The 12,675-nt window shown below is 40.5% G+C and overlaps 1 protein-coding gene across 1 annotated transcript; it reads right to left on the reverse strand.

Moving 5' to 3' along the window:
- Positions 1 to 11,760: 11,760 nt before the first annotated feature.
- Positions 11,761 to 12,675, reverse strand: LOC116512038 (proto-oncogene Mas-like). Its single transcript, XM_032222313.1, has one exon. It carries the CDS (start codon positions 12,673 to 12,675, stop codon positions 11,761 to 11,763), a length of 915 nt encoding a protein of 304 aa, XP_032078204.1.

Consider the following 12,675-nt stretch of genomic DNA (forward strand, 5'->3'; position numbering starts at 1 on the left):
ATTGGTTGGTATTTTTCCAACAAGTTTCCTTTGTCTGTCCTGTCACTAAGATATTGTCTATGTATTGAAGTAGCACATCTCCATCTTCACAAGGCTGGAAATTTTCTAGGTCTGATGCTAAGGCCTTACTAAAAAAATTGAATTTTTAAATCCATGGGGAAGCCTAGTCCAAGTGTACTGCCTCTTACAAACTGTTACGGGATCCTCCCATTCAAATGCAAACAGTTTCTGGCTGTCCCTGTGTATTGAGATGGTGAAGAAGGCGTCTTTTAAATCTACCACTGAAAACACGTTTTTCTTGAGCATTGTGATGAAAGTCTCAATCTGGTGCAACAGTTCTAATGATTAATTGTTCTAACTGTCAGGAAATTCCTCCTTAGTTCTAGGTTGCTTCTCTCCTTGATTAGTTTCCATCCATTGCTTCTTGTCCTGTCCTCAGATGGTTTGGAGAATAGCTTGACTCCCTCTTCTTTGTGGAATCCCCTGAGATATTAGAATACTGCTATCATGTCTCCCCTAGTCCTTCTTTTAATTAAACTAGACATACCCAGTTCCTGCAGCCGTTCTTCATATGTTTTAGGCTCCAGTCCCCTAATCATCTTTGTTGCTCTTCTCTGCACTCTTTTTAGAGTCTCAACATCTTTCTTACATCGTAACAACTAAAACTGGATGCAGTATTCCTAGTCAGGCCTTACCAAGGCATTATAAAGTGGTATGAACACTTCAGGTGATCTTGATTCTATCCCTCTGTTTATGCAGCCTAGAACTGTGTGGCAGCTGAGCTTCAGTTTGAGCATGTGTGACCAATATAAAATTAAGGATAGTGGAGAGGATATAACATGATCTTTCTGGTCATGAATTTGGAGTAATTGAAGAATAATTTCAAAGAAGAAGAAGATCACTTTTGGCAGGAAAGGAGGAACAATCCTGAATTATAGGAATATTTGGGAAAGGTAGTTTTGGAAAATATGCATCTCAGTGGCCAAAGGAAAACACTAGACTTCAACACAACGAGGTGAATTATAAAGGCATTATAAAATAGTATTAACACTTCAGATGATCTTGATTCTATCACTCTGTTTATACAGCCTAGAACTGTGTTGGCTTTTTTGGCAGCTGCTGTACATTTCTGGCTCATATTTAAGTGATTATCCACCAGGACTCCAAGATCCCTCTCACAGTTACTACTATTGAGCGAGATACCACCTATAGTATACCTGTGCATTTTGTTTTTCTTGCCTAAAAACAAAATGCACTAGAAATGGTATATGTCCTCTTCTGAGCTATTTCCCTGATTTCATTTTCTCTGTGGTCACCTGGATGGATGCCTTTTGTAAGAGATGACATATCAAATAACTTCATCCTAGCAGTTCCTGACACGCATCCTGAGCTTTTCATGTAACACTTACCATGATAAAAGTTTTACCTTTGCATTGGACATACCTGATGATGGTTTTCAGTAATCCCTGGTGAGAACCAACAGGTCTCTGTGAGAATCCAAAGAAGTCCAAAAGGTAGGTTCTTTTAATGAATCCAGTTTGGTCTGGGTTTGATGTAGATGTGGTGAGGAAGAGAATTTATTCAGCCTCAGGAACAATTTTCTAGGTACAGAAAAGAGGAACTTGCTTAACATTTTGTTATGTAGTTGGAACAAGAAAGTGTTTCTGCAAATTTTACGCAAACAAAACTTTGTTGACCACATTATAACTTCAAAGAAAAAACAACAAGAAATGCCCTGATGAAATCCTTTCCAATCCCATCCCTGTTTTTAACGTTTGGAAGACTGGGGGGGAAAAAACACCCTTGAAATTGAATCTTAAAGTCTGTTTCATCCTTTGCCTGCAAACATTAGTGATTTTTGAAAGTTTTGCATGAAAGTTTTACAGTCATTTGAATGGATAAATAAATATATTTGTTTCTTTTTATTAGTTGTGAGCTTCAATAGAAGACTGAACAGATTTTTATATTTCAGGATATGTTCTTGAAAATGTATATTGAGTTGAAAAGGATAGTTTGGAACAATTGGTTAAACAAGGGTTAACCTTGTGGTGCTTTTAAAGATATAGAAAGCATCATACCTGGGGCTGCCCTTGAAGGATATTCTGAACAACATCTGGTCCAGAATGCAGGAGTCTAAAGAATCATGAAAATTTTTCATTTTGTCCAAGGGACTCTGGTTTGTGAGTTGCCAAGGTCCCTTGGATTGCAAGGCGATTAAACCGGTCAGTCCTAGAGGAGATCAACCTTGACTGCTCTTTAGAAGGCCAGATCCTGAAGATGAAACTCAAAGACTTTGGCCACCTAATGAGAAGGAAACACTCACTGGAGAAGAGCCTCATGCTGGGAAAGATTGAGGGCAAAATAAGAAGGGGATGACAGAGAATGAGGTGGTTGGATGGAGTCACTGAAGCAACAGACATGAGCTTAAATGGACTCCGGAAGATTGTAGAGGACAGGAAGGCCTGGAGGAACATTGTCCATGGGGTCACGATGGGTGGGACACGACTTCACAACTAACAACAACAAAAAGTTACCAGCAGGCTTGCAGGAAGAATTTAAAAAGTTGGTTTTAACTTATAACGAAATCAGTAAAAGAAAATGACCAGGAAAGAATATTTGATAGGAAAATATGTTCTTGACAAAAAGAAATAAAATCTGTCCAGAAAGGGAACAGCAGATTTGTGGGTCACTGCAGATTAGGATTTGATAAGGGTTGTGGGACCACATAGTCAAATCTCAACAACTCACTAAAGCTTCTGTGTGTAAAGAGGCAAAAAAAGAACCCCACACTCAGATTGATGATGAAAATTAGTTGGGTTGAAGAGGGCCAGAAAGGGGACTACCATGAATGAGAAGCAAACTGAACTCCATATTACAAGGCCAACAATTATGGGGGAGCATATAAAAAAAAACATAGTGTAATGAATAACTGAGATGAGAAAAGAGACAAACCATGTAATGGCACAGAGGATGGTGGACAGGTATTGGGGCGGATGACTTTGGTGCCAAATAGGGGAGAGGGGAACCAAACACCGGTCAACGCTGATGATAATCAGAAAAAAACGACCAGTGCAGTAAGTGAATATTAAACATTCTCTTATTGCTTCGGTGCAATACCAATGATTTATGTCCAGAAATCTGGACAGGAATATCAATACGAGAGCCCCACTGTCAGCTAGAGCCAAAATGAGGCTATAAAGATCAAAAGAATTCCTCTTAATCCAGGAACACCAATGGCTGAGGACAACTCCATTTCCAAGAATTCCTGGAATGCAGATGAAAAGGATGACAGAATAGGTGAGTCTTCCCAGATATGTAAAATCGGAATTGCTGACGTGTAAGACTGTGACATCAGTGTCGCTGTGTTCAGTAAAAGTGGCTGTCAGACTTTCCAATTTAGCAGCCTTTGTTCCAGAAATGACATCTGTCACATTGATGGTCAAAGAAAGGAATCTTGACTCTTAAAAAATGAAGAACTTGTTTCACCTCTTCATACAAGGAAAGCAGAAATCTCCGTTTACTTCCTTTCCAGATAAAAGAGGAAATCCTTTTTGGTTTTTGGTTATTTTTGAGGCATTTGTTTTCCTCCAGTTTCGCGTAAGAAATCTGTGAAAAATAAGAGAAAGCGAGCAATGGTCACAGGATGAATCTGGCTGGACACAAGACAATATGGATCTCTCCATATTTATTATAAAGTATATTTAAAACTGTTATACAAAGGCATTAGTCGTAATTCTTTGGGGCCACCTCCAAATTACAAGTGAAGAGGAACTAAAGAGCCTCTTGATGTGGGTGAAGGAGGAGAGTGCAAAACTTGGCTTGAAACTCAACATTACGAAAACTAAGATCATGGCATACGCCCCTCTCAATTTCTGGCAAATAGATGGGGAAGGAATGGAGGTCGTGACAGATTTTATTTTCCTGGGCTGCAAGATCACCACAGATGGGGACTGTGAGACAAATGGTTATCCAACATCTTCTTAAAAACATCCGGTGTTGGAGCATTCACAACTTCTGGAGGCAAGTTGTCAGGAAATTTCTCCTTAGTTCTAAGTTGCTTCTCTCCTTGATTAGTTTCCACCCATTGCTTCTTGTCCTACCCTCAGGTGCTTTGGAGAATACCCTGTTTTCCCCAAAATAAGACCTCCCTGGATAATAAGCCCAATTGGGCTTTTGAGCTCATGCGCTAAAATAAGCCCCCCTGATAATAAGCCCTCCCTGAAAATATTGCAACACAGAAGCAGCCATGAGGTGACTACGCTTGTCGCCTCCTGCACCTCAAAAATAAGACCTCCCCGAAAATAAGGCCAAGTGCTTATTTTGGGGGTCAAAAGAAAATAAGACCCTGTCTTGTTTTCAGGAAAACACAGTAGTTTGACTCCCACTTCTTTGTGGCAACCCCTGAGATTTTGGAAGACTGCTGTCATGTCTCCCCTAGTCCTTCTTTTCATTCAACTAGAAATACCCAGTTCCTGCAACCGTTCTTCATATGTTTTAGCCTCCAGTCCCCTAATCATCTTTGTTGCTTTGCTTTGTAATAAGGAAAATCCATCTGGTTCAGTTCCAAGTTGGGAGAAAGACGCTGGAAATTAAAACTTCTTAAGTGTTGTTGGACTACGTGATCAAACCTGACCAGCAGTTCCTAACACTCATTCTGAATTTAGACAGGGTTCTTTTTATATAATAGTTATTAGGAGCAAAGTTCTACCTTTTCTGTGGACATACCTGGGGATGATCTGCAGGAATCCGTGGTGAGAAGAAGAAGGTCTCTTCAAGAATCCAGAGAAGTCCAGAGAGCTTGATTTCTTGGATGAATCCAAGTTTGCTCTGCCTTTGATGTTGCTCCGATGAACAAGCAGAATTTACTTGGTGATGAGATCAGATTTCCTGTAAAGAAAAGAGGAACTAATTTTATTGCAAAGGAAATATTTATATGTTTAATCATAACTTCGAAGGAAAAACAAGAAACAGACTGTGCAACCAAGTGTAATCTTATCTTGGTTTATAACGCCACTAAAAATGAGAAAACACTAACTACCCCATGATTATTGGAGACCCAAAGATAAAAATGAGGAAACTATTCAACTAAAGGGGCACTTGAGTGTTATTCAAGAAGATTGAACTTGCAAAAGGGACAACCTCAGGGACTATTTAAATGGAACTGAAGGTCAGCACAGGTTCGATTCCCAGTAAGGGTATGGCTAGCTGATGAGAGCTAAATACCTTGAAATAGATCTATACTAGTCTCCCTTTATTTATTTATCAGCACAAATACAACAAATGTAACAAAAAAAAAAGGCAACAGTAAAAATATTGGGTTTCTGCCTGGATGGTCTCTTGTGACGAGCCGAAGGACAGAGAATGGAAGTAGTGATCTTCCTCCCATATTTGGACATACTGGGGGTTGTAACTCTAAATATATATATATTTTATTTGTTTCCCTTCAATACAAACATTTCATCATTCATTAATCAGAGTGTGATCTGAGTACAATTTTTTCTGTCATAATAGTTATAGATTACCACCAAATTCTTTATAGACATTGTTATTATTTTAACATGATGACTTAACATAACTCCTATCATAACATTTCGCTTCCTAATTTATTTAATTTTATACTTTTTGTCCATATTCATTTTCTAACCAATGATAAAATAACTCCCATATATTATAATAATTAGATTCTTTCTTTCCTTTAATTGTGAGTTTTAATCTGCTCATTTATGGACATTCTAATATTTTCTTAATCACATTTTCATCTGTAGGGATTTCTTCAGCTTTCTAACTTTGTGCAAATACAATTCTAGCCGCAGTTATTACATGAATAATATACATTTTCTTTACTATATTTCTCTGGTAAGATACCCAACAAAAGCAATTCAGGTTTTAAATCAATATGTTGCTGTGTCATCTTCTCCAACCATATTGGCCAAGAGCCAAGGTGGCGCAGTGGTTAAATGCTACTGCTAGATCAGCAGGTCAGCGGTTCAAATCTCACCGGCTCAGGGTTGACTCAGCCTTCCATCCTTCCGAGGTGGGTAAAATGAGGACCCAGATTGTTGGGGGCAATATGCTGACTCTCTGTAAACCGCTTAGAGAGGCCTGAAAGGCCTATGAAGCGGTATATAAGTCTACTGCTATTGCTATTCAAATTTTTGCCCAGTATTTTTTTGCTTCTACACCTGTCCACCACATACGGTAATATGATCCTGGCATTTAGTGGCTAGGGAACTGATTGTTTAGATGAGAACATGCAAGTTGACTGGCTAACTTACCTCCAAATCAAAACTAAATACAATAAAGATACTAAATTATATGACATCAAAACAGAACCGCACGAATTGGATAAAATTATTCAAAGCCCAGATAGAAAGATGATAGGGAGAACATATAAATTCCTCCTGAAGTATACAATGGAAGAGGAAATTGTGAAAGAACAAATGACAAAATGGGTGCAGAACTTTGGCTATAATATTGAATTAGACAAATGGGAAAAATTTGGGGGAACAAACTTAAAAATGACACTATCAGTTGCATACCAGGAAAAGCAGTCCAAAATGTTTTACAGATGGCACCTGGCACCAACAAGGTTAGCTAAAATCTTAACAAATACCTCCCCAAAATGTTTGAAATGCGAATCAATACACGGAACATATTACCATTTATGGTGGACCTGTGAGGAGGCTAAATTTTTTTTGGAAAAGGATCAAAAATTGGCTGGAGGCAATAACAGGGGTTAAAATAGAATGGAAACCTGGAAGGTTTTTTTAATTAGGAATAATGTCTGTGAAATACAAAAAAGAAATCCAGTATTTAATAATACATATAATTACAGCGGCAAGGATTGAACCGAGGGTCAAAAAAAATTGAATCCCACCACAGGGATTAAGGAAGGGGATTATCTTCAGAGCCAGAGCAACCTCACTCCCAACACTGGCAGGGCAAGCTACTGTATATAAATAGGCATCAAACTCCACTAAAATGGAGTCACACTAAATTATTACCATAATTGGAGAACGACATGTCTGCAAGCAGCCAACCGAACTCAGGAAGTACCAAGGAGCCCACATGTTTTTTTCTGTTGAAATTAATCATTTCCTCTTGCCATCCCTTGTGGTTATCACAGTCTTTAGCCTGATAAAAAGCGAACTGGTTCAACTCTTGTGTTCTCCTGCTGCTTGCTTGCATCGCCTGGCCTTATTTTCTGCTTAATCCTGAGATCTCAAAGATTGGAGTCCTTGTTGATCTCTGAGCTTGGTTGTTCCCAAAGGTGCTTTGTTCAAGAGGCAACTGGGCTTCTTTGTTTTTTTTTTTTTGAAGAGGACGTTTAGCTGAAGAAGCTTCTTGGAGGAGAAGTGAAACGTCTTCAAAGAAAAAAAAGAAGAAGTCCAGTTGCCTCTTGAAAAAGAGCATCATTGGGACAACCATGACCTGGATGGTTGAGAATCTCCATAGAATCTGAGCTTGGTTGTTTGCTGGCAGATATTTCATTACCAAAGAGAAAATTGAATTGAATTGAATTTACTTTATTTGTATGCCGCCCTTTTCCCTGAAAGGGACTCAGGGCGGCTCACAATTCAAGGGAGGGGAAAAACAAACCACGTTACAAAACATAAAAACCATACACAGCTAAAAACACAACAATCATACCATTCGAAGTGGGGCTGCAAATCTTTAGCCCCAGGCCTGTCGGAACAGCCAGGTTTTAAGGGCTATGCGGAAGGCCTGGAGGGTGGTGAGGGTACGAATCTCCACGGGGAGTTCGTTCCAGAGGGTCGGAGCAGCCACAGAGAAGGCCCTCCTCCGGGTAGTCGCCAGTCGACACTGGGCGGCTGATGGAATTCGGAGGAGGCCTAGTCTGTGGGATCTTATTGGTCTAGTGGAGGTAATTGGCAGTAGGCGGTCTCTCAAGTACCCAGATCCAATACCATGAAGGGCTTTGTAGGTGACAACTAGCACCTTGAAAAACCACATCTCCATTAATACCAGCAGGGCAAGCTACTGTATGTAGCCAAAAACCTATATACTATAAGGTAAAGGTTCCCCTCGCACATATGTGCTAGTCTTTCCCAACTCTAGGGGGTGGTGCTCATCTCCATTCCAAAGCCGAAGAGCCAGCACTGTCCGAAGACGTCTCCATGGTCATGTGGCCGGCAGGACTAAACGCTGCATGGAAGACGCATGGAACGCTGTTAACTTCCCACCAAAGGTGGTTCTTATTTTTCTACTTGCATTTTTTACATGCTTTCGAACTGCTAGGTTGGCTGGAACAAGTAACAGGAGCTCACTCCGTTATTCTATCTGAGCCACTTCATCCCTTCAGAATGATAGAAACCATATATTTTTCAAGTAGAGTTAAAAAAAGCAAAGCAAAAAAAGGATACTTTTTTGTAATAAAGCTGTAATTATGCAACGTACAGTATAAAATATAAAATCTGACATTTACAGGATCTAAATGCTTTTCTTTCCTTGAAACTAGCCTTACAGCAAGATTTCTTCTTTGCTTTTTCCTTTTGATATTTTGCTTCATTATTTCCTAATGGAACAGATTGCCTTCAGAAGTTGTGAATGCTCCAACACTGGAGGCTTTTAAGAAGAAACTGGACAACCATTTGTTTAAAGTGGTGTAGGGTTTCCTGCCTAAGCAGGAGGTTGGACTAGAAGATCTCCAAGGTCCCTTCCAATTCTGTTATTCTATTCTATTCCATTCCATTTTATTCTATTCTGTTTAAACATTTCCTTTACCAAAAAAACATGTAGAAATGTTTTCTCTTTCCAAGTACATAGCAAAATGTTGAGCAAGTTCCCCTTTTCTGTACTTGGAAAGATCTTCCTGGTCTTAAATAAAACCTGCTTTCTCATCATGGATAAATCAAATACAGACCAGACTGGATTCAATCTAACTTTCTGGGCTTCTTTGGATTCTCAGAGAGATCTATTGGTTTTCACCAGGAGGGTTCCTGCACATCCTCACCAGATATGTCCCCATCAAATTTAGAATGTTCGTCATGATATTTCCAGAGGTGCTTTTTCTAGAGGTAGCTGGACTTTCTTGTTTTTCTTGGAAGATGCTTCTCTTCTCACCCAAGAATCTTCTTCGCCTCTGACTGGATGTTGGAGAATGGAAGGATTGATATTCCTTGCCATGGTGGTTGGGGATCCCTGCCTTAGAATGTTTCCATCTTGGATCACTGTAAATTAATTAGGGCCAATTCTTCTTTAGTGAGGGTTCAAGGTGGTCCACTCATGACCCAATCTAAGGTCCTCATTTCCATTCTGGAGAAACGTGATGATTTTCCTTATCTTCACATTTCTGCCCTGGCACAAATCGAAGTACTCCAAATAGATTTTAATTTGCTATGATATTCCTAGCTATTTTACCCTCACAGTTGCCCAGCAAAGCTTATTAACCAATAGATCTGAGACTCTGGAAATTTCATGGTTTGATGAACCATGGTTTCACATAACACTTTTTATTCAGATAAACTAGGCCAGATTATCACCCTTATCTCAACCATACAAACCAGAGGTGGTATTCAGCAGTTTCTGACCAGTTCTGGAGAACGGGTAGCAGAAATTTTGAGTAGTTTGGAGAACCAGTAAATAACACCTCTGACTGGCCCCACCCCCAACTATTCTCTGCCTCCTGACTCCCAGCTGATCAGGAGAAATGGGGTAACCTTACCCTGGAGTGGGGTGGGAATGGAGATTTTGCAGTATCCTTTCCAGTGGTGGGTTTCTGCTGGTTCGCACCGGATCAGGAGAACTGGATGGTGAAATTTACCAATTCGGTGAAAGGAGGTTCAACCGGTGGACCTGGAAGTAACTTCCGGAACGCCTGCCCCAGCCCTGTCACTCCTCGCTTAGCCCTGCCCATCCGGAAGCCACTCACTCCCCCCGCCCATCCAAACAGTACTAGCCCAATTCGGTGTTGAGTCCCACACCTGGGAGTGGAGGTAGTGAGTGGAGAAGCATGGAGAAGTCCAGCGGCAGAATCCACCACACAGCAGCGGCAAGCTCAGGAGTTTTCCCCTGGATTCCTCTCTGTCTTGCCTCCTCCAATCTCCCAAAGTTCTTTCCCCAGCGTGTGATAGCTTTCTACTGGATTCCTCTCTGTAAATGCCTCCTCCGATCTACCAAAGTTGATGAAAGCTTTCTATTGGATTCCCCTATGTTTTGCCTCCACCGATTTCCCAAAGTTCTTTCCGAAAAGTGTGATAGCTTTCTCCTGGATTCCCCTCTGTTCTTTCCCCAGAGTGTGGGAGCTTTGTCCTGGATTCCCCTCTGATTTGCCTCCTCCGATCTCCCAAAGTTTTTTCTCCAGAGTGTGACAGCTTTCTCCTGATTCCTCTCTGTCCTGCCTTCTCTGATTTCCCTAATTTCGGCCCTTAAAGCTCCAATTGCCTATTTTTGGGAGGTTTTCTCCTCTCTCCCCCCCCCCTTAATAGGAGTCCCAAAAGTTTTTGCCACAGGGCTTGGGGGTGGCAGTCATGGGACTGAGTGGGCATGAGTGATGTCAAGTTGGCCATAACTGCCCAGTCACATGACTGCAAAGCCGTGCCCAAAAAATAGGCCACCCCCATAGAATAGGTTCTAAAAAAATTGAAACCCACCACTGCTCATCACGGGTGCTCACAGTCCCACTTGAGCGAGCCTTGTTGAGGGCTTTCACAACCCCATTCTTGTTAGCATCGCCATGAATGTTGCGCGTGCTTGCATTTGCACATGCGCTTGCCCCTGCCACAAAATCATCTCCTCTTTTCCCACCTCCTCTCACTCTGAGGCCCCAACCCATAAAGGTGAGGAACTCTGCTCTAAGGCACATTATACTGAATGCACCAGAAACATCCACACAGTCTCAAAACCTCTATGAGTTCCTGAAACTCATACTACTGAACTTGAAAACAATTATTTGCATATAACAGTTATCATGATGAAAGTTCTCCCTTTGCTGTGGACATACCTGGTGACGGTTTGCAAGAATCCCTGGTGTGAACCAACAGGTGAGAATTCAAAGAAACCGAGAAAGCTACATTTCTTTGATGAATCCAGTTTGATCTGTATTTGATGTGGATGCGGAGAGCAAGCAGAATTTATTCAGCCTCACAAACACTTTTCCAATTACAGAAAAGGGGAACTTGCGCAACGTTTTCTTATCTATTTCGAATGAGAAAGTATTTCAACACATTTTACAAAAACAAATATTTGAAGATTTAATCGTAACTTCGAAGGAAAAAAAATGCCACCCTAAAATTCTGTCTAATTTCATCTCTGTTCATAACTTCTGGAAAAAAATGAGATCACACTTGAAATTGAACCTAGGTTCTGTCAATCCTTGGTCTGCAAATATTGGTGATTTTTGAAATTTTGCATTAAATTTTACAGTTATTTGAATGGATAAATAAATAATAATTTCAAACTTTTTAATTTGACCTTGCAAATAAACAAAGAGCAAGTGCAGAAATTTGAAGATAGGGAGACTCATTCCATTCAGCTGTTACAGAATAATAACTGAGATCCAATGAAAGTTTAACCCCTTTTAACCCATGTGTAATTTCATTGTCAAGTCAATGAAAGGTCTTGGAAGCCACTGTTATGGCAGAGAAAGTGACAGTCTAATTTTCTAACTTCCATTGGATTTCTGGTCATCCTGAATTTGCTGGAGCAGATTTGTCTGGATTGAGTGTCACATCCAGGCAGAGAGCTATAAAAATATAGAATTGCATTTTTTTTCCCTTGTGTTATGTGGGGGCATCATAACTAGCTATCAACCGAGATCCCAGATTGTTCTTTGCCCTCTTCTTCCTCTTTGAAAAGTGTTTGGAGACGTGTTTTTAGGTCGTATGGTGAATGATGCTCCTTTTTTCTCCCCAGTACAAAATAGATTAATGGGTTGACACTGCTGTTTAGACAGGGACATAAGTAGGCATATGGAAGTAAATTCAAATGATGCTTTCCAAAACCAAATGCCATGAGATAAATGACAACTGACGGAACAGAAAGGATGAGGAAGAAAAACAGGGCAAGCAAGATGGCGGTGAGAAGTTTCCTTCGCCTCTTCATTCTTGATTGAAGGTAGCCTTTGATTAGGAGAGCCAGGCTGGAGACCAGCATGAGTAGAATGCCAACCAAGCTAAATATGAAAACATGAAGGACTTGGAATAGGCTTTCTGTAAATGAATGACTTAGAATGTAATGAATTCCACAGAAGAGGATAGAAACGATCCATGCAATGGTGCAGAGTATGGTGGAGAGGTAGGGTGGCTGATGGCATCGATGCCAAATTGGGAAGAAGAGAGCCAAACACCGGTCAATGCTGATGATTGTCAGAAGAAATTGACCGGTGCAATAAGTGAATATGAAACATACTGTTATTGCCATGTGAACATTCATAGTAGTCAGAGAGAAAATTCCGGTCAGAAAAAGGAATATTAAACTCCCAATATCAGCCACAGCCAAATTGAGGATATAGACAGTGAAAGAAGTCCTCTTCAACCAGAAACCCAAATATCTGATGACAATTCCATTTCCCAGAAGCCCTGGAACGCAGATTAAAAGGATTAAATAACATAATGTTTTCCCCAGCTCGCCAGGTGCAGAAATGCTGCCATTTAGGTTTCTGGCCACTGTTCCACTGTGTTCAGTAAAACTGAAATTGTCTGGGATCGTCTTCAT

This window comes from Thamnophis elegans, chromosome 8 (genome assembly GCF_009769535.1).
Source record: "Thamnophis elegans isolate rThaEle1 chromosome 8, rThaEle1.pri, whole genome shotgun sequence".
Taxonomy (NCBI): Eukaryota; Metazoa; Chordata; class Lepidosauria; order Squamata; family Colubridae; genus Thamnophis; species Thamnophis elegans.